Here is a 23,787-nt window from a genome sequence, read left to right on the forward strand (position 1 = left end):
CATCAGGGACAACAACCCTTTAAGCCACTGCCTGTTCACCCTGCTATCATTCAGAAGGCGAGGTCAGTACAGGTGCATCAAAGCTGGGACCAAGAGACTGAAAAACAGCTTCTATCTCAAGGCCATCAAACTATTAAACAGCCATTATTAGCACAGAGGCTGCTGCCTACATACATACTTGAAATCATTGGCCCCTTTAATAAATGGAACACTAGTCACTTTAATAATGTTTACATATCTTGCATTACTCATCTCATATGTCTATACTGTATTCTATTCTACTGTATCTTAGTCTATGCCGCTCTGACGTTGCTCATTCATATATTTATGTATTCTTAATTCCATTCCTTTACTTCGATTTGTGTGTATTAGGTATTTGTTGTGAAATTGTTAGATATTACTTGTTAGATATTGCTGCACTGTCGAAACTAGAAGCACAAGCAGAGTTGTATTTGATTTGATAATCAAGGGGGTGCAGGGCTTGTTTAAAGTACATTATAGTGACCTGGAAACATAATTTAGATGAAACAGTCATTATCCCCTGTTCAGAATGACTGGGCATCACATGACTTTAGGGTACCACTATGGCGGAGAGTGGTTTGAGAACGTTCATAGCAATGGCATGATGTGCCTGAGTGATTGAAGTGCAGGACATGAATATAGGGAAACGGGTGCCATTTGGAACGTTTCATCCCCTGACATAATGATGGGGCTGCCCAATTCACTGCCTGATCTAAAACCCAGCTGTACTGAACAACTCTACAGTAGTCTCTCCTGATGCCTGCCTGTCCACATTTAGAGGAAGAGGTTGATTAGAGCCCCGCCCTCTGATATTTTTCATACAATAATACCTCAGCTTGGTCTTAATCTTCTTACAATCCTTACCCTTATATCTCTCCAGTCCTTTGTCCGCTTTCCTCCCCATCTATTTTCCTTACCTTGTCATCATTCTCTGGACTTTCTCTTTTCTTCTATTCTCCTCCCATCCCTCCTCCACGGTTAGACTTTGAGGAGAGCTGACAGTTAGCTGTGGGTATGTATCTGCAGTAGGTGAGGGTTAAATGGAGGGGTGGAGGAATGGAAGATTGGAGTGGTGGGCTTCTGGGAAATCAGGCAGAGCCAGGCTTTTTGGGACAGATAGTATGGAAGACAGAGTGCAGTGTGGGACATCTCAATCTCACCTCTCGCTTTTCATTCTCTTCCTTCACCCCCCTCTCTCTCATTCTCCCTCTTTTCTCTTCTCTATTTTCTCCTCTCTCCAGCACTCTCTCTCCCCTCTCTCTTTCAGTCTCCCCTCTCTCCCCTATCTCGTTCCCTCTCTCTCACCTCTTAATTCCTCCCTCCTCCTGTATTCATACTACAGTATCCCCTCCCCTTCCCACTCCTACTCTTCTTTTAATCTTTTATCTTCTAATTACCCTATTTTAACTGTATTGTTCTTATATCAGTATTCCCATGACAAACCCCAACTTTATATTACTTTAACAGCAGGTAATGTAGTCCTTTCCTTTCTCCAGTATGAGTCATACTCTGTGTCTGTCCTAAGTGGCACCCTATTGCCTATACAGTGCTCTACTTTTGACCAGAGAAGTAGTGTACTATATAGAGAATAGGGTGCCATTTTGGACACATTCTCTATCATGTCCCTGGTAGTCGAGGTCTTGTGATCTACTCTCTGGGATTCTGAAGAGAGGAGCTATCTTGTTCCCCTCAGGGAAGTTGAGCAGAGGCGTAGTCCGTCTCCAGGGCTCACACTCAAGGTTTGGTAAAAACAGAGGGAGAGGGAGAGGGGGGGGGGGGGGGTGAGAGTGCTTCACAGCATATCAGTTTGATTCCGATTTTGATTCTAAGTTGATTCTAGCTACGTCTCTTATTTGATGTTGTGTTGATTGGTGTTTGCGTCGTTGTTGTCATTTATAATAGAACACATTGGCTGAGATTGCAGAGACTAAAGCGAGGGAGAGAGGGAGAGAAAGGAGGGGAAGAGAGACAAAGATCCCCCTAAGGAATTAATGGAAATAGAGAGGAGGATATACCCCATTGAAAATACTTGAAAAATCTGAACAAAAAATGCAACTCAACATTTCTCACAAACAGAACTTACAATGCCACTGCTTCATCTGAAGTCTCAAAGCAGAACCTTAAACTTAGTACTGTGTCCGAAATGGCACCCTGTTCCGTATTAACTTCCCTGTTTTTAACCAGGGCTCCTGTTGTGAAAAGTAGTGCACTATTTTGGGAATAGGGTACCGTTTGGGACACAGGCCGGCGCTAGAATTGCAAATAAAAGTTACACAAACAAAATACTCTGAAAAGAACCACCAGTCTCGCTTGGCCTAATCCATATGATACGGCACATTAGCATAGTAATACTCTTCCTGCTCAGGATATGAAGATGTTTAATCTCTCCCCCTCTCACTCTTTCTCTTATGTATCTCTCTCTCTTTTTCTCTCTCTCCCCCTCTCTCTCTCTGGCTCTTTCTATCTCCATTCCTCTCTAGTACCGACCTCCCTCTCCCCCCTGGAATCTGTAAGTCCTAGTCATTCTGATGAGATATTCATCCAATTAAGGCTCTCCAGTCCTAATCCCTAACACACACCCTCCATCCCAGACAGGATATGGAAATTAATTATTATGTCAAATATGGAGCCGGTGCAAAACACGCACACACACATACACACACACACACACACATGCGTGCTCCATAGTACATTTCTTTATCTGTGGATATTAAATTGGAGGCATTATTGGGTTGTTGATTCCTCTTCCACACAGTTTGTGCCCTAGCTGGAGATGGGGCCGTTCCACCTCAGCAGCAGGGGGCAGTTATGCATATGTTTGTGTTTATTCTAGGAGTCTGTCTCTGCTCTGCTTAGTCAATTGTTTTCAGTGAATTGTACTTTAGTTTTTTTCTTTTCTCTGGCTCTCAACTTTCTGGTGCGTTGTATCTCTGTGGTGCGTTGTATCTTTCTGGTGCGTTGTATCTTTGTGGTGCGTTGTAGGATGCATTTTAGGAATTGTTCCTCCATTGTAATTTAACATCCTGGTCTTTGACAGGACCCAGATTAGAGGATACAGCGTGTAGATTCTAGAGAAGGTTTTCTTCCTGGACCTGTGAAGTCCATCATGGATCATTAAAAGCAGCAAGACCTGCTCCATAACTCAGCTTCTATAGCTACAACAGAGCGCACAGCCATTGTCTGCCCATCAAATAGCACCCAGTATCCTATATAGTACACTACTTTTGACCAGGGTGCATGGTGGACTGTAATAGGCAATAGGGTGCTATTTGGGACACAGTCCTTTGTCTGGATCGTTTGAATGGACTGGGCCACATTCATTCAAACCTGATATGAGAAACAACAAGGTGTTTGGACAGGTTTCTATTGTCAGACCATGTATCCTTTCTTTGCCTTATAATCATTTCCTCTTTGTCTGGATCCATTGTAAGGACTTCGGTCACTATTCAATCAAACTAGCTATGGGGAACTTGTTGATATAAGGATAGTTATAGGTTTCTATTGTCGGTTATCTCTTTTGAAAATTCAATATTCTTTGAACATGCATCTTCTATGTGCTTTCTAAATACTTGTGATTACCAGAGCTGTGGTGTTTTGAACAGTTCCCTGCCTCAGTACATCATATGTCATAGTTCTAAAACCCATCTGTTCCTCTAACTGCCTCGGTGTTTGCTGTAGCCAATATGTTTGGCATGACAACGACAAAGGAGCTGTCTTGGACAGAGACACGCTGACGCTGATAAATCAGAGACAGGCTGACTGCACCCTAGCTGCTATTAGCACTGCTGATGCTACACTGCAGCATTGCTCCCTTTTGTATTGGGTTGCGCAAAAAAAAGTCAGTGGGAAGCCAAAGTTAAATCAAATTATATTTCAACTTACTGTGCCTGTGGGCAGGACGGTTGGTCATTAAAACAGGGTGAATATCTAAAAGGCGTACTATTTAACAGACTTTCCAAACGTGGGTCTGTTGTAGAGTGACTCCCGCCGGCACAGTAAGATCCCTTCTGGCTTCCCACGGACTGTTTTTCAGCAACCCAATACAAAAGGGAGCAACGCTGCAGTGTAACATCCCCATTGCTAATGGCAGCTAACTGCACCAATGCTGACTATATCTCTCACACAGGGGTGCAGTGAATACTGAATACACTATCCTTATTCTATCTTCTATATTCTCATTCTCTCATTCTCTTTTTCCTCTCTGTCTCTGTCTCCTCTCTCTCTCTCTCTCTCTCTCTCTCTCTCTCTCTCTCTCTATCTACTCCCTCTCTCTCTCTCTCTCTCTCTCTCTACTCCCTCTCTCTCTCTCTCTCTACTCCCTCTCTCTCTCTCTATCTACTCCCCCCCCCTCTCTCTCTCTCTCTCTATCTACTCCCTCTCTCTCTCTCTCTCTCTCTTCTATCTACTCCCTCTCTCTCTCTGTCTCTCTCTCTCTCTCTCTCTCTCTCTCTCTATCTACTCCCTCTCTCACGCCCTCTCTGCAACCTCCCCTCCGTGATCTGTTGCTCTTTTTCTACTTTCTCTCTTGCTCTCTTTCAACCTCTCCTCTTTTACTCTTTCTCATTCACTCTTATTCTCTCTCTCGTTCTCTCTTTCGGTCTCTGCCCCCGCCTCTCTCTCTCTCTGTAGCCTCACCTCCTCTATGTTGTGATTTTAATTACTTTTCCTCAGTTCAAGTCTGTTAATAATTATCCAAGCCTATTCACTTCCTGGTAATCAAGAGGAAAGTGTGAGTGTCTACCTCTCTACTTTAATGGCCCTGTTGGTTTGTATACGTCGAGTTCCAAATGGCAGGGCTCCCTATGAACCCTGGTCAAAAGTCGTGCACTATATAGGAAATAGGGTGCCATTTGGGATGCAACCTATTCTCAAACGATCGTGGAATAGCTGCCAGGTGGAAGCCATGTTGAGAGGTACTTAAGTGTGAGGACACTGTGTACTGGGTAGAGAAGCTGCACCTGCCTACAGATACACAGCCTCGGAGATACAGAATCCAATCATAATAAAATAAAAATGTTATTGGTATACATATTTGCAGATGTTTTTGCAGGTGCAGCTAAATGCTTGTATTTCTAGCTCCTACCGTGCAGTAATACCTAGCAATACAGAACAATACACACAAATCCAAAGTAATGAAATGGAGAAATTTCACAACGAGCAATGTATATATACACTCAGTGTACAAAAGGAACACCTTCCTAATATATTTAGCCCTCAGAATAGTTTCTATTTGTCGGGGCTCTACAAGGTGTCGAAGGTGTTACACAGAGATGCTGGCCCATGTTGACTCCAATGCTTCCCACAGTTGTATCAAGTTGGCTGGTAGTGGATCTCTGCTCGTTCCATCTCATCCCACCGATGCTCAATTGGATTGAGATCTGGTGACTGGGCAGGCTAGTACAATCCTAGCCTTGTGGCATGGGGCATTATCATGCTGAAAAAAATCTAATTGTAGATGGATACATTGCTGCCATGAAGGGATGCACCTTATTGGCAATGATGATCAGATATTCTGTGGCATTCAAACATTGCTCCACTTTTATTAAGGGGCCCAATGTATGCCATGAAAACACACCCCACACCATCACCACAATCAGCCTGCAATGTATTTGAAATGTTTTTATTTTAAGGGGTGGATGAGCTTTAATATTGGGGATAGATTTATATATATAAACATTCATACAGTTGAAGTCGGAAGTTGACATACACCTTAGCCAAATACAAATACTCCGTTTTTCACAATTCCTGACATTTAAACCTAGTAAGAATGCCTTGTCTTAGGTCAGTTAGGATCACCACTTTATTTTAAGAATGTGAAATGTCAGAATAATAGTAGAGAGTGATTTATTTCAGCTTTCATTTCTTTCATCACATTCCCAGTGGGTCAGAAGTTTACATACACTCAATTAGTGTTTGGTAGCATTGCCTTTAAATAGTTTAACTTGGGTCAAACATTTCGGTTAGACTTCCACAAGCTTCCCACAACAAGTTGGGAGAATTTTGGCCCATTCCTCCTGACAGAGCTGGTGTAACTGAGTCAGGTTTGTAGGCCTCCTTGCTCGCACACACTTTCAGTTCTTCCCACAAATTCTCTATAGGATTGAGGTCACGGCTTTGTGATGGCCAAAACCATAAGCAAATAGTGATGACTAAAGAGTTAATCAGGGTGATTTTTCCACAGATAGACAGGTATTGCCTTTCCATGGTAGGAAGATCTTATCTATTTTTGCTAACTTTCTATTAAAATTTATTGGAGTGAGATCATTTCTATATTTCGGGATTTGTATACCGAGTATGTCCATATCCCCGTCAGACCATTTTATTGGTAAACTACACGGTAATGTAAAAGTTACATTTTTTAGTGATCCAATATGTAATATGGTACAGTTTTCATAAGTGGTTTGGTTTTAATCCAGAGAGGTTAGCAAAAGTATCTAGATCCTCTATGAGGCTGTGGGGGGGATTCTAATTGTGGTTTTAAAAGAAAACATGAATCAGCAGCGTAAAATGACACCTTTGTTTTTAAGCCATGGATATTTTTATATATATATATAAAAAAAGATTATTTAAATTTATTTATTTAAATATTTATTTTTTCTCGCCAATTTCATGGTATCCAATTGTTAGTAGCTACTATCTTGTCTCATCGCTACAACTCCCGTACGGGCTCGGGAGAGTCAAAGGTTGAAAGTCAAGCGTCCTCCGATACACAACCCAACCAATCCGCACTGCTTCTTAACACAGCACGCATCCAACCTGGAAGCCAGCCGCACCAATGTGTCGGAGGCAACACCGTGCACCTGGCAACCTTGGTTAGCGCGCACTGCGCCTGGCCCGCCACAGAAGTCGCTGGTGCGCGATGAGACAAGGATATCCCTACTGGCCAAGCCCTCCCTAAGCCGGACGATGCTATGCCAATTGTGCATCGCCCCCCCGACCTCTCGTGTGCGGCCGGTTACGACACAGCCTGGGCACAAACCCAGAGTCTCTGGTGGCACAGCTGGCGCTGCAGTACAGTGCCCTTAACCACTGCGCCACCCGGGAGGCAAAGCCATGGATTTCTAATCCCTTAATACAGTATAATTGTTGTATCTAATTTTAATTAGATAACAATAATAAATAGATATGCCGATAGTGGACAACCTTGTTTTACTCCTCTTGACAGTTTAAAACTTTCTGAGATGTAGCCAGTATTTACTATTTTACACCTTTGGTTACTATACATAACTTTAACCCATTTTATAAGAGATTCTCCAAAATTGAAATATTCAAGGCATTTATATATAAACTCCAGTCGTACTTTATCAAAAGCCTTTTCAAAACCAGGCCTGGTTTCTCCAATATTCCATAGTATTCTATTGTTTCTAGTACTTGTCTTATATTATCTCCAATGTATCATCCATGTAAAAAACCTGTCTGATGAGGATGAATAATATCTGACAATACCTTTTAAATTCTATGCGCCAAGCATTTAGCTAGAATTTTTGCATCACAACACTGAAGTGTAAGAGGCCTCCAATTTTTTAAATGGACTGGATCTTTATATATACCACTTGGATCCTGTTTCAGTACTAATGAAATCAGACCTTCTTGTTGCGTGTCCAATAATCTACCGTTTATATAGGAGTGGTTAAAACATGCTAATTATGGTCCTCTGAGTTAAAAGAAAAAAGTTTGGTATACAGTACTTCCACTGGTATGCCATCCAGCCCTGGAGTTTTCCCAGCCTTAACCTCTTACACTTATGGTGGCGCTATTTCATTTTTGGAAGAAAAACGTTCCCGTTTTAAACAAGATATTTTGTCACAAAAAGATGCTCGACTATGCATATAATTGCTACTGTTCGAAAGAAAACACTCTGACGTGTCCAGAAATACAAATATCTTCTCTGTGCGTGCCCTTTAACGTGAGCTTCAGGCAAAACCAAGATGACTTGGCATCCAGGAAATGACAAGGATTTTTGAGGCTCTGTCTTTCATGATCTCCTTATATGGCTGTGAACGCAAGAGGAATGAGTCTGCCCTTTCTGTCGTTTCCCCAAGGTGTCTGCAGCATTGTGACGTATTTGTAGGCAGATCGTTGGAAGATTGACCATAAGAGACCACATTTACCACGTGTCCGCCCGGTGTCCTGCGCCGAAATTGGTGCGCAAAAGTCACCTGCCAGTATTTTTCCATGGGGCACAGAGAGAGAAGCAAGCTTCCACGAACTGCATGTCAATGAAGAGATATGTGAAAAAACACCTTGAGGATTGATTCCAAACAACGTTTGCCATGTTTCGGTCGATATTATGTAGTTAATCCGGAAAAAGTTTCACGTTGTAGGTGACTGCATTTTCGGTTCGTTTCGGTAGCCAGGCGCAATGTAGAAAACGGAACGATTTCTCCTACACACAGACGCTTTCAGGAAACACTGCGCATTTGGTATGTGGCTGGGAGTCTCCTCATTGAAAACATCAGAAGCTCTTCAAAGGTAAATGATTTTATTTATTTGGTTATCTGGCTTTTGTGAAAATGTTGCGTGCTACATGCTACACAAAATGCTATGCTAGCTTTGCATACTCTTACACAAATTAGTCAATTTCTATGGTTCAAAAGCATATTTTGAAAATCTGAGATGACAGTGTTGTTAAGAAAAGGCTAAGCTTGAGAGCAAACGCATTATTTTAATTTTATTTGCGATTTTCAGAAATCGTTAACGTTGCGTTATGCTAATGAGTCTGAGGCTTAGTCACAATCCCGGATCCGGGATGGGGAGTTTCAAGAGGTTAAAGGCTTTAATTGCATCAAGAAGTTCCTCCTCTGTAATTTGGCCTTCACATGAGTCTTTCTGTACAGATGTTAATTTCACATTATTAATAGGGAAAAAATCCATACAATTAGATTCGGTTAAACAAAAACACATACTCAAAGTACTTTACTTTCTCTTTCAAAATATAATTTGGTGAAACATGCTTGACTCCATCATTTGTAACAAGTTTTTTTTGGTAGAATTTCTATTTTGAAGATTGAAAAATTATTTGGTGCACTTTTTCCCATATTCCGTCCAGTTCGCTTTATTTTTTACAATATATTACACTGGATCTTTCTTGAATAAGTTCCTCCATTTATTTTTGTTTTTCCTCTAACTTATTCTGTGCCTCCAAGGTATAGTTGTTATTGCTATCTAACTGTAATGTTAGTCCTTCAATTTCCTTTGTTAATATGGACTCTTTTGATCTAAATTGCTTTTGTTTTAGAGATGAGTACTGAATTGCATGGCCTCTAAAGGCACATTTAAAAGTGTCTTATACAATAAGGGGATCTGCTGTACCTATGTTATGTTGGAAAAAGTCTGTTATAAATGCTTCTGTCCTAGTTATAAACAAGTTCTCATCCAATATCCTCTCCCACGTGGAAATTCTGTAAGAGTAATATATATGTCATATGTGATGATTCGACCGCATTCTGTCCCCTATCAACCCAATTTAAAACTTTTGGTGCCAGAGAGAATGACATAAGACAGTAATCAAGACGACGAGCTTGATTAAGCCTCCGCCATGTATTTCTCACTAGGTCAGGGTATTTAAGCCTCCATATATCCACTAACATTCATGATTTCCTTAAGTGCCTGAGGGTGATAGTTTGTAGTGTGATTTCCTTTATGGTCCATAGAGGTATTTAAAACTGTATTAAAATCCCCCACCATAATAATAGAGTCTAGTGTTGCTTGTAGAGTTGACACATTCTCATATATATATATATATATATATATATATATATATATATATATATTCAAAGATGCTTGGATCACCATTATTTGGACCATATAGGTTAATAAGCCTTATCTGTTTATTGTCCAATAACACATTTAAAATAATCCCTCTACCTTGATGATCTGTTTGGACAATTTGCACATTTGGATCAAAATTACTGAACATGCACCCCTGTCGGGGATCAGCTTGGCAGATTTGTTGTTGCCTACCATCACCACCTGGGGGTGGCCCATCAGGAAGTCCAGGACCCAGTTGCACAGGGCCGACCCAGGGCCTCGATCTTAGTGCTGAGCTTGGATTGCACTATGGTGTTGAAGGCTGAGCTGTAGTCCATAAACAGCATTCTTACATAGGTATTCCTCTTGCCCAGGTGGGATAGGGCAGTGTGCAGTGCGATGGGGATTGCGTCATCCATAGATGAGGCGGTATGCAAATTGTTGTGGGTCTAGGGGTCTAGGGTGTGGGTTAAGATTTTTTCATCTTTGATTGCATTACGGAGGTCATAGCTGGTCTGTTTGTACACGTCGGTGTTCCCAGTCACCTTGCTCTGGTTAAATGCAGTGGTTCTTGCTTTCAGTTTTGCATGAATGCTGCCACCTATCTACAGTTTTTGTTTTTGATAAGTTGAAATCATCACAGTGGGAACAATATTCCCTATGCACTTCCTGATGAACTCAGTCACCGAGTCAGTGTGTACATGGATACTATTCTCAGACACAACCCGGAACATTTCCCAGTCTGCGTGATCAAAACAATCTTGAAGCGTAGAGTCTGATTGGTCAGACCCACATTAAACAGTCCTTACCACAGCTAATTCCTGTTTCTGCCTATAGGAGTGGAGGAGAAAATTGGTTTTATTTGGAGGGCCTTGTAGTTGTCCCGGAAAGGGGAATAGCAATGTTCCAGAGTGTACGATGCGCAAGTAGTACATGTGTTGACAACATTTCGGAAGCGTTTTCCTCAGATGTATTTTGAGTACCCAGCTACAAAAATGTGGTCTCATAATATATGGTTTCCAGTTTGCACAAGTCCAGTGTAGTTATTTAAGAATCCGTCGTGGTGTCGGTTTTGGAGGGAAAATACACAGTAGTGATAATGACCAGAGAAAATTCTCTCAGGAGGTAATGCGGTCAGCATTTGATGGTGAGGTATTCTAGATCAGGAGAACATTACCACAATCACACCATTGGTAGTTAATCGTGAAACATACACTTTTATTTTTCCCATAGAGTTCTTTCTTCCTGTTTGTGTGATGGACAGGGACAATATATCCAGAGAGAGCCATGATTCTGTAAAACAGAGTATGTTACAGTCCCTGATGTCTTGCTGGAAGGAGATCTTCGCCCTGAGTCTGTCTACTTTATTGTCCAGGGTCTGAACGTTAGTGAGTAATATACTCTGAAGCGGTGGATGGTATGCACGCCTCCTGAGTCTGACTAGGAGAGCTCACTTCTTCTTCCTTTTCTCCGGCGTCTTCGTTTTGGTGCATCCCCCGGGATGAATGGAACTGCCTCGGGGAGTTCAAACAAAGGATCCAATTCAGGGAAGTCTAATTTCTGGATCGAAATGCTGGTAAGTGGCCTCCAATTTAATATCCAAAATCATTTTTGGGGCTGTAGGTAATAATTTGAGAATCGTTCTGAGCAAATAATGTAAGAAATAACACACACACACACAAACTATACTGCAAAACTGTCTAGGAGCTAGAAAGATGTTGATAGGGGTGAATCTATGTCTTTCTAACACCGAAATCAACCATTTCCATAGAGTGTATCGCATCTTACTAAGTAGAACCAAAAGGAAGGCCTGGGGCTTTCCTGGGTGTGCAAACTTAACAGGAAAAACTCTTTGCTGTGGGTATAATAACATATCCAATGTCCCAATGTTCTAACTTCTCTTCCTGTCTATACGGTGTGAAGAAAAAGATGAGTAAATGATTGAAGCAGATTAACACAAGCCCTAACCATACAAACAAAGATACTGATAACTAAACCAAGAGGTATCATTGGTGTCATTTCCAAAGGGAGCAAATGAAGCATAGTGGGCAGGACAAGCAAGGAGGTGGGCAGAGGATATTTCCGTTTGGTAATACCTACTCTGTGAATTTGCACTCCTTCTAAACAACACCATTTTTTTTACAACTTTTAGAAAGGGTCAAGTCTACAAAATCTGTTCGTAACAGATTATAGTTTTAGGAACAGAAAACCATATTGAGATGGAATGTTTCATCAATGAGAACATTTTCAACGAGCTCCATCTTCACTTTCCACCACCAGACTTCCTTTCACCACCATATTTGGTGGTGAGGGGAGGTTCTAAATGGATGCTTTAGATTCATACACCCTGTGTCATGTCTGGGTTTCTCCTTTTGTCTGTGATATCAAATCCAATTGGATTTGTCACATGCGCCGAATACAACGCTTACTTACAAGCCCTTAACCAACAATGCAGTTTTAAGAAAAATAAGTTTTGAAATAAAAACAACTAATAATTAAAGAGCAGCAGTAAAATAACAGTAGTGAGGCTACTGGTACAGATTCAGTGTGTGGGGGTACAGGTTAGTTGAGGTAATTGAGGTAATATCTACAGTACATGTAGGTAGAGTTAATGTGACTATGCATAGATAATAACAGAGAGTAGCAGCAGCGTAAAAGAGGGGGTTGGGGGACAATGCAATTAGTCTGGGTAGCCATTTGATTAGCTGTTTGGGAGTCTTATGGCTTGGGGGTAGAAGCTGTTTCGAAGCCTTTTGGATCTAGACTTGGCGCTCCGGTACTGCTTGCCATGCAGTAGCAGAGAGAACAGTCTATCACTAGGGTGGCTGTAGTCTTTGACAATTTTTAGGGCCTTCCTCTGACACTGCCTGGTATAGAGGTCCTGGATGGCAGGAAGCTTGGCCCCAGTGATGTACTGGGCCGTACGCACGACCCTTTGTCGTGCCTTGCGGTTGGATGCTGAGCAGTTGCCGTACCAGATAGTTATGCAACCAGTCAGGATGCTCTTGATGGTGCATCTGTAGAACTTTCTGAGGATCTGCGGACCCATGCCAAATCATTTCAGTCTCCTGAGGGGGAATAGGCTTTTCGTGCCCTTTCCCGACTGTCTTGGTGGGTTTGAACCATGATAGTTTGTTGCTGATGTGGACACCAAGGAACTTGAAGCTCTCAACCTGCTCCACTACAGCCCCATCGAGGCGAATGGGGGTGTGCTCGGTCCTCCTTTTCCTGTAATCCACAATCATCTCCTTTGTCTTGATCACATTGAGGGAGAGGCTGTTGTCCTGGCACCACACGGCCAGGTCTCTGACCTCCTCCCTATAGGCTTTCTCGTCGTTGTCGGTGATCAGGCCTACCACTGTTGTGTCGTAGGCAAACTTAATGATGTTGTTGGAGTCGTGCCTGTCCATGCAGTCATGGGTGAACTGGGAGTACAAGAGAGGACTGAGCACACACCCGAGGAGCCACAGTGTTGAGGATCAGTGTGGCAGATGTTATCTACCCTTACCAACTGAGGGCGGCCCATCAGGAAGTCCAGGATCCAGTTGCAGAGGAAGGTGTTTAGTCCCAGGATTCTTAGCTTAGTGATGAGCTTTGAGGGCACTATGGTGTTGAACGCCATGCTGTAGTCAATAAATAGCATTCTCACATACGTGTTCCTTTTGTCCAGGTGGGAAAGGGCAGAGTGGAGTGCAATAGAGATTGCATCATCTGTGGATCTGTTGGGGCGGTATGCAAATTGGAGTGGGTCTACAGTTTCTGGGATAATGGTGTTGATGTGAGCCATGACCAGCCTTTCAAAGCAATTCCTGACTACAAATTAGAGTGCTACGGGTCAGTAGTCATTTAGGCAGGTTACCTTAGTGTTCTTGAGCACAGGGACTATGGTGGTCTGCTTGAAACATGTTGGTATTACAGACTCAGTCAGGGGCAGGTTGAAAACCCCTCCCCTTCCCATTCTAACCTCTCCTCTTCCTGTTGTAACCCCTCCCCTTCCTCTTTCTCCAGTGTGAAGATGGAGGGGAAGAGTAAAGGGTTGAAGCAGCAGCAGCAGCACCACAAGAAGCTCCTGGCAGCCATGTTGTCCCAGGATTCCTTTGACTCCGCCCATAGCTCCGCCCCCTCACTCACCGAGGAGGAAATAGAGGACGAGGATGATGCCATGGAACTGCTGGGTAAGATCAGAAAAATGTGCTTACACATTCACAAATTCACACATGCACACACACACAGGCATTCACACACAGGGGTCGATGGGTTCACATCTTCTGCTCTTCAAGCCCCATTTTCCCACTAACAACTACTAAACAAAACCAGACTGAATACTGATTCACATTTCAAATATGCCAGTGAAGATAATGACTCTATTTTCATGGAGGGTCATTGAGTTCTGACTTTAAGATGTTGCTCGCGTCTTCATTACGGCTGAACTAGACTACCAAGTTCCACAACAACAACAACCTCCAGATCTGCTGAATACGGAAAACACATTCATAAACACTGAACGGAATTTCCTTCCTTTGTGAATAAGAAACACTTACATGACAGTCAGGCTCTAGACAACAGATGATTGCATTGCAAATGGTCTCTCTCAATAATCTAAGAGGCAAGACAAATTGTGTACAGTAAATGTAGGATAACCATGAATAACAGATACATGATTATCCACAGCCAAACTAGATGAAACAAAACAAATGATACACACACACACACATTCCCATGCTGTAGTGTAGCTACTCCATGGTAGTACAGAATGGTTTAGAAGTGTCTTGCTGTGTTCTTCACAGTGCTTACAGCAACCTGTTATCTGGCCAAGTAAAACTCAACTCCACAATGTACTGTGCTTTTTTCTGTGTCATTGCTATTCTCAGTAATTAATCTCAGTTTAATTCTCAGCCAAATCCATAGTTTTTGATAAAAACTATGCGATGTCGCAGCTCAACTCCGTTGATGTGAAGTACACTGTGGGGTTAAGATTTATTTAGCTACCTGTTATCATGCCCTCTCCCACACACTGAGCACCAGTGTGCGTATGTGTGTGTGTTGGTCAAGACATTTACGTCAAGAAATGTGTGATTCAACCATTCATAACAATTTAGGCTGTAATTCATAATGGCAATGAATGAGTGAACAAACAAACACTATATTCATTTATATTTTTTGTTTGAGGGTGTTTTTTGATTCCCGGAAGTTTCTTGTGTGACTTGAGGTGCTTTTCCTGGATTACACAGTGAGGGGGTGTCTGTTCTTTCTGCTCCTGTCACCTTGTCTGACCAGACACTGAGGTATCATGTCTCATGTCAAATTCAATTTGTTCTCTTTCTTGTAAAGGTAGTGTTCTCTGTTATCAAAGCTCTCTCTCGCTCTCGTTCTCTCTCCCGCTCTCTCTCTCCCTCCTGCTCTCTCTTTCTCCCGCTCTCTCTTTCTCCAGCTCTCTCTCTCCCGCTCTCTCTCTCCCTCCGGCTCTCTTTCTCCCGCTCTCTCTCCTGCTCTCTCCTGCATTATAATCCTTACCTCCAGCGATAGGTAGGTAGGTAGAATAAAGTACAAAGTAGATTATCCCTGGGCTCTAGCTCTGTTGTAATGAAAGGCCTCATTCTTCTGATACTCGATTCATGCTAAGGGAGAAGCACACACCCACAGAGGGAAATAGCTGACTCATAGCCTTACAAAATGCTACTTTAAATCCCACAGATTACCTGCTGTTTTCTATTTCTTTCTGTCTTTTCCAACACCTATTGCTCTGCAGTATATGTTCAAATACAGATCAGCCAAAGTAATGCTTTAGCGTAGCATGACTTTCTGTAACGCGTGTAGACCGACTTGTTGTACTGAACAGAACTGACCACATCCTTTCCGCTCATTCCTGTCTGAGTGTCTTGCATGGCCACTCCCTCTCCCCAGATGGGGAGGCAGGAGTCCAATTACACAGTAGTTGACCATCTCTATCCCCTTTCCCCCTCTTATTCTCTCTCCCCTTAGTCTCTTCTGTAGTGACAGATAATCAATGTCCTCCCCCACTTCAGAAGGCCGTGTCATCTGCAGAGCACAGCACATCCAGAGTGCTCATTTGTAAAGTGGCGTCTGGATGAGCTGAAGTAGACTAATTATTCATATGTGTTTAATGTTTTCCCTGTTCGAGAAGGAGAGGACTCTGCTGGTCGGTTCACACTATATAAACCATATTTAATCAAAGGGGCATTTTGTGAGTTGAATATATGAAATGACCCTGCTTGGTCTTATCTCTGATTGATCATAATTCTGATAGCTGTGTGTCTGACTCTTAACAGCTATAGCCGACAGTCTAGTCCACAGATAGCAGATGTTCAGAGGGGGTGATGCAATGAGGTCATTTGTGATTCCGTGTGAATGCTTGGCCTAATATAGTGAAGGGTTTTGCCTGGTACAGCCCATTGAGACTGGGCCGGTCCTGGTAGAGAGAGAGGGAGAGAGGTCTATCAGTCTTACTTAATGGCCTTCCAGACTACAGAAATACAGAGATGGTAAGGAGAGAAGAGAGATGCCCAGTGGTTGGTGACAATAGGACTGTCCTATTGTCTTAATTAAGCTGACAAAAACAGGGGATTGCAATTATAGTGGACATCATGCGATCTGAACTTGACTTCAGATAAGCCACACTCTTTTGATTAGGACTCAGGGAGTTGTGATGGAGATAATATTCAACAGAGTGGCTGCGGTTCCAGATTTTCTGGAACCTGACTTGCTGTGGCTAATGATAGAGATTTCTCTGCATGTGCAGAATTTACTTTTATGTAGCTGCTGCCCACTCTGCTGCCCACTCTGCTGCCTACGTAGCTTCTGCTCAGTGCTCCGCTGCTGCTGCCCATTTCTTGACCCTCGGAGGGAAACTTGATGTCGCACACTAAAGCCGTATTTTATTTTTTTACAGTCGAAGCTAAAGACATAGTCGACATGCTCGAACTGTGCATTCCTTGCCTCAAGCGCGATTGAATGTTATTTTTTTCAGGAGGGGCGTTAGGCTACATGCAGCTGTCATGTTGATGTTGTGCACAAACAACATGATTGTCATGTTCGTACAAACGTTGTCGCCTGTTGTAACAGTATTGCAAACCTAAGCACGACGCAAAGGCTGTCTTGCGATTTCATGTTCTTCTTAGCTGCTATTTAGGCCAGCATATCAAACACAAGCAAGACAGACACTACAGTCAAAATAGCGGTTTAATATTATTTTCTCATCATCATTGCAAACATTGACTCGTTCTTTTTACATCTACTTTCACTATGATATGAAGATGATCAATTACAAATAGTACGCTGTCTAAAGGGGTAGTTGACAAAGATGTAAGGACAGCGCACCGCTGTCAGACTCTGGTTACTGGTCCAGATACACGCTCGGCTGTATACAGCTCGATATGGCTGCCCAGAGGTGGAACAGCTGGGTATGCTGCAGTTGCATGATCATTGAGAAGCGGTGATAGCGGTTCGTCGGGCCTGCATGAGGTTAAAACGCAGACAGTTTTGGAGTGTTACATGCTGCTATCTAGGCAGCATTTCAAACACAAACAAGACACGCAGTCTAATTAGCCAATTGATGGTATTGTTTCATCGTTGCAAGCATCGGCTAAGCAGGAGGCAGACAGGCAGTCAAAGTATTAGTGTTCCCTTTTTCAGGAACTCTGGCTAGTGGCTACGACATGGCAGCAACTATACAGATTAGCCTACATCATCACACAAAACGTGGATGTGTAGGGACTGTGTCCTGCTTGTGCAAGTGCAATATTCGTTATAACAGACAGGGGTTGTTTTTTGGAATGTTCATTTAAAATCGCTGCACGGTTTTTATTTTAGCTGTCCCTACACAGGCAGAGCCAGGCTACGTCATCATGGTTGAGAAGAAGGTGAGTAAAGAGAATAACACGAAGAGAGCAGGAGTGTGAGCAGTAGCTACGTAGTGTGCAAAAAATAACGCAAGCGCAGAACGTGATTCGGATCCTTAGGTTCGAGAAAGATTTCTGGAAGGATGCGGTGAAAACTCTGTATTCGCAGCCACGGCCTGTATTCGAAGGTTGCATCCCGAAAGACACCCTTTTCCTTATAGGTTCCTGGTCAAAGGTTGTGCACTATATAGGGAATAGGGTGCCATTTGAGATGCACACAAAGTTGTATGGATCCAGGAATGTAGTTTGTAGATCATTCATTGTTACAACAATCTGTGAGTGAACATACTAGAGAAGTGGATGTTTGAGTCACTGTGTATATGAGGTTACACAGACCTCTAGTGGCCACAGATGGAATAGGAGCCAGTGACTGGCACTGAATTCTCCTGTGAACCATGGGGTGTATTCACTAGGGCATACCGTAGCAAAACGTTGCGCAACGAAGAGTAAAAAAGCATTTCTTATTGTACTGCAGATAGTACCTCCCCGTTTTCCTCTGTTTTTGTCCGCTTTGTACGTACTGAACATGACCCTGGTGTTTATTGTTGTTCTCTATGGTTCAGACTAGGCCACTGGTGTCTCTCTCTCCCACTCGTTGAGCTTCTGCCAGACTCCACCATCTGTTTGTAGCAGAGGGTTACTAACTTAACACACACACAGCGTGCCAAACTAACCAGGTGCAATGATGACTCTGCCACTTTCTGTAGACATGTGTTGTCACTGTTCTTGTTTTGACCAAACCAAACCACCATATTGTAACAAAGCACTGAGGAGCTGGCATGGGGTACTGCATGCCAAGCCAGGAGTGTCTTTGTTATTCTATGACTCCAGTTGCTCACACAACTGTGATACTAAGTCAAGCCAGGAATACGGCTTTTACGGTAAACGTATTACTGCCACACCAGCCACACCAGAGTCATGAAGGCAGTCAAATTCCACGTGATCGTTTAGTCACGTTAATTAGACTTCTCCAAGCTCTGATGCTGCTGATGGTCAACTTGCTAACTGCCTGGTACTCAGCACTCTACTGTCCCTCCAATATATCTGACAAAAATCTTATCAAACACTTCATGAGAGTCTATGAGCTCATGTTGTGCAACATTTCTATAAGCTATGTAATTGCGTGAGAAAACAGAGTGATGGCCTCTATCAAAAAGAGGAGGATCCCATCAGCTTTTTATAGTCTAGGCCTACTTATTTATTTCACAACATTAATAATATTAAGCACATTGCTTCTCTTTAAAACAAGAGTATAACCTACCTGGCTGGCATGAAAATTAACCACAGGAAAACGTCCTCCATTCGCTATTTAAGTGCGTAGATGACATGTATTTCCCCCCTGCCCCTGTTTCCATACAGGTACATGATAATCAAAACTAATTTCACACATATATTATTCAGTATATGTAAATACGAGATTAAATCAAGAATAATCTGATGGGTGACAATATTAGCCTATCACTTGTGAATGAGATATTATCACTAGTGAATGATGATCAGCTTTAATGCAGTAAGGCAAATCATAGTCACACACCTCATGTAGCCTAGCCCATAGGTATATACAGTGCTGTGAAAAACTATTTGCCCCCTTCCTGATTTCTTGTTTTTTTTGCACATTTGTCACATTTAAATGTTTCAGATCATCCAACAAATGAAAATATTACACAAAGATAACCCAAGTGAACACAAAATGCAGTCTTTAAGTGATCATTTTATTTATTTAGGGAAAAAAAGCTATCTGAACCTTCACGGCCCTATGTGATAAAGTAATTGCCCCCTAAACCAAATAACTGGTTGTGCCAACCTCAGCAGCAACAACTGCAATCAAGCATGTGCGATAACTGGCAATGAGTCTTTCACATTGCTGTGGAGGAATTTTGGCCCACCTTTCTTTGCAGAATTGTTTTAATTCAGCCACATTGGAGGGTTTTCGAGCATGAACCACCTTTTTAAGGTCACGCCACAGCATCTCAATCAGATTCAAGTCCGGACTTTGACTAGGCCACTCCAAACCTTCATTTTGGTTTTTTTAAGCCATTCAGAGGTGGACTTGCTGGTGTGTTTTGGATCATTGTCCTGCTGCAGAACCCAAGTGCGCTTCAACTTGAGGTCACGAACTGAATGCCGGACATTCTGCTTCAGGATTTTTTGGTAGAGAGCAGAATTCATGGCTCCATCAATCACAGCAAGTCGCCCAGGTCCTGAAGCAGCAAAGGAGCCCCAGACCATCACACTACCACCATATTTGACTGTTGGTATGATGTTCTTTTTCTGAAATGCTGTGTTACTTTTACGCCAGATGTAACGGGATGCACACCTTCCGAAAAGTTAAACTTTTGTCTCGTCAGTCCACAGAATATTTTCCCAAAAGTCTTGGGGATCATCAAGATGTTTTTTTTTTTTGTCAAAAGTGAGACAAGCCTTTATGTTCTTTTTGGTCAGCAGTGGTTTTCTCCGTGGAACTCTGCCATTGAAACCATTTTCCCCCAGTTTCTTTCTTATGGTTGAGTCAAGAACACTGACCTTATCGGAGGCAAGTGAGGCCTGCAGTTCTTTAGATGTTGTTGTGGGTTCTTCTGTGACCTCTTGGATGAGTCATCGCTGCGCTCTTGGGGTAATTTTGGTAGGCCGGCCACTCATGGGAAGGTTCACCACTGTTCCAAATTTTCTCCATTTGTGGATAATGGCTCTCACCGTGGTTTGCCGGAGTCCCAAAGCTTTAGAAATGGCTTTGTAACCCTTTCCAGACTGATAGATGTCAATTACTTTGTTTCTCAACTGTTCCTGAATTTCTTTGGATCGCAGCATGATGTCTTGCTTTTTGAGATCTTTTGGCCTACTTCACGTTGTCAGACAGGTTCTATTTAAGTGATTTCTTGATTCATCAGGTCTGGCAGTAATCAGGCCTGGGTGTGGCTAGTGAAATTGAATTCAGCTTTTTTCAGCTTTTTTCCCTTCATAAATAAAATTATCACTTAAACTGCATTTTGTGTTTACTTGGGTTATCTTTGTGTAATATTAACATTTTGTGATGATCTGAAACATTTAAATGTGACAAATGTGACAAAAAACAATACATCGGGAAGGGGGCAAATACTTTTTCACAGCACTGTATGTTTTGATAGGGTTTGTATCCCGACTAAAGTGGCCAAATAACTTCTTAAAATGAAGCACACAGCATAACTGGCATACATACACAGCACATACGTTTCACATTTGGGGAAGATCATTGTCACCATAACAATGCATCTTTATAATAAAAACATGACATGCATAATTGCATTTGCGTTCACTTTTGATAATGGTGTTTTCCAGCTAATGGAACATTCCTGCTTATAGCCTACTGCCATGTGCCCATTTCCTCTGCTTATAACATGGAGAAATAGGCTAATAGTTTATCAATATTTCAAGCTAAAAGTTCTGATCTGTTATGTGAGCCACATTTGTGATGCTAGTGGTTGCGTTCATTTGAGATCTATCCCATCCCACAACCTTCCCAGACTGTTTGGAATATTTATTTCTCTCACAGAATAGAATAGGTCAACTTGTACTATGGGGGATAGTAGATTGACATAGGCTGGTGCTTTTGCTGTTCGTTAGGCCTAATCGTCTTGTTGGTTGACGAGAAGTAAATGTGGACAGTTCTTCCAATATCTTGAATATACGCCTCAGGAATTGGATGAGGACGCACACAGTTGTGTCCTCGAAGTGTCTGTCTTCACTTGTAGCCTGTGAGAAAGACCCGATCATGTGACGGAGAGCCATTTGAGTGAGAGGTGCTTTGGAGCATGCAGATGGGAGAAGGGAATTATAATGATTATATTCAGCCCAAGGGCACAACAGACACTGTCCGCAAATGGCACGGATTTGTTCAGGAAGCATTATGACCACACAAAGGGGATGCCGCAGGGAAATTTGATGCATTCTCAAGCGCTTGTCAAATTGATGAAGACTGATGATGAAGTGTGTACAGCCTACGCTAAAAACAAAGCAGAGCTCATGCCTTTCATGCAACTTTTTTCAAATCATAATTGTAGTCGCCTCATGCAGCCTTTGAATGTATTAAAATTCTAAACATTATAGCCCAATATTTGTATCACAACTAAAGTTCTATAAATAACTCTAAATGAAGCATATAGAAGGACCTGTTTCTTTGCTAACCGCTCAACAGCGAATAGACGTGTTTGCTCACTCCCTCTAATTGTTTGTAGATAATATATTTCCTATTTTATTCAGCTATGTTCAATTGTATTCTTCATATTATAAAATAATATAAAATAATGCAACTGAATTGTAAGCAAATCTTGTCTGCTAAATGAACTAGTGTAGCACACAGCCATACGGCATAGCCAGATCAGGACCTAACATAAGGACAACTCAGAGGGTGATAATCTGTTCTTCAGAAATATACTTTATTTCTTCATATCATGTTTCTTTAGACCGGTCTAAAATAAATCATGGATTTATTGTGATGGTGTAGGCTGTATTAAATGGATTTATTAGACTTTTAAAATGTAGCTGTTCCAAAGGTCTTAATCAATGTGCTTATGTTCATTTATGGTCAATTACCATGAGACTGACAGTGATTTGCTTGACAATCACTGGCTGCTGAAATTTCATGACTGCCACAGCCCTTCCCAGGAATGATCATATTCTGTGACAAGCCCACTCCAGGTGTTCATATACACACACACACACACACACACACACACACACACACACACACACACACACACACACACACACACACACACACACACACACACACACACACACACACACACACACACACACACACACACACACACACACACACACACACACACACCTTATCCCAGAAGTGGCAAACCAACTCCCTGACCAAAATGGCTGACCTTTATCTCGTCATAAGAATGTTCATGTCAGTTGTAGTATTCTAATTTCTAATTCTATGGCGAAGACCTCCAGGGAGAATATAGTATTTTATACAACCTTTTTATTGGGGGGGTTGGTGGCCCTGCGGGGGGAGGGTGGTATGCCAGTAGTGTGTGAATGTGTATATCTGACCTAGGTTCAAATGCATGTGGTTTTGTGTATTTTTTATTCAAATACTTTTTTCTGTGCATTTGAGTATTTTCAAATACACAGCCCAAAAGAAGTGTTTTTATTTGAATGGTTATTGGACGGCAGGTTAGCCTAATGGTTAGAGCATTGGACTAGCAACCGGAAGGTTGCAAGTTCAAACCCCCAAGCTGACAAGGTACAAATCTGTCGTTCTGCCCCTGAACAGTCAGTTAACCCACTGTTCCTAGGCTGTCACTGAAAATAAGAATTTGTTCTTAACTGACTTGCCTAGTTAAATTAAAATAAAATATTTGTAAAAGCCAAATAGTCAACCAAACTGTCTCTGTGTCTGTCTGTGTATTCCATCATTAGAGGTAAGTGTGTTATAGACAGGGACAAATACTGGGGATTCAGAGGCTAGTTCATCACATTCATTTATATGACATCACATGCCTAGTGTTAAACTGCAGCACAATCCACACTGGAAACTAATGTGACACAGGCTTTATGAAACACTGGAAAGTACACAAGGAGAAAGCATAACCGTCTCCACAGACTATGCTGGTAAAACCACACAGAGAAACAGTTCTTAATAAAGTAACAAGTTAAGTCTAGCTGGTGGAGAGAAACAGCCTTCAGCTGGCAGCACTGTTTTGTTCTATGGTTAGTTCAGAAAAACAACAGAGAGGGCCAGTGGTAGTGTACCCTTACTCTCTAGGGGATTCAGGAGGACAGCGGGAGATTGAAATTACGTAATTTAACTGGTCAAGAGTTTTTTTTGTCACCCTGGGTGAACATAACTCATAGAGAATACATATCACATGTGGCATTCCACAAGGGTTCGATTTTGGGTCCGGTACTGTTCAGTTTATATATGTTCCCCCTTGGCAGCGTTATCAGAAAGTATAGCATTGATTTTCACTGCTACATGGACGATACACAACTTTACATTTCTGAGGATTTTAGCTCCATAGATACATTTTTGTACTGTATTAGTGATTTCAATACTTGGATGGATCACAACTTCCTCCAGCTAAATCAAGACAAGACCGAG

The 23,787-nt window shown here is 42.1% G+C and overlaps 1 protein-coding gene across 7 annotated transcripts in view; it reads left to right on the plus strand.

The window, feature by feature from the left end:
* Positions 1-23,787, plus strand: part of c28h8orf34 (chromosome 28 C8orf34 homolog) — a 172,492-nt gene that overhangs the window by 71,876 nt on the left and 76,829 nt on the right. For all 7 annotated transcript variants that reach the window (XR_010452030.1, XR_010452031.1, XM_064941628.1 and 4 more), the window contains exon 7: positions 13,780-13,946. Coding sequence is in view for 5 of the 7 variants with exons in the window: in XM_064941628.1 (XP_064797700.1) it covers positions 13,780-13,946 (167 nt within the window). In the remaining 2 variants the exon portion in view is untranslated. The remainder of the gene's footprint in view (positions 1-13,779; positions 13,947-23,787) is intronic.

The sequence above is a fragment of the Oncorhynchus masou genome, chromosome 28 (genome assembly GCF_036934945.1).
Source record: "Oncorhynchus masou masou isolate Uvic2021 chromosome 28, UVic_Omas_1.1, whole genome shotgun sequence".
NCBI classification, from domain to species: Eukaryota; Metazoa; Chordata; class Actinopteri; order Salmoniformes; family Salmonidae; genus Oncorhynchus; species Oncorhynchus masou.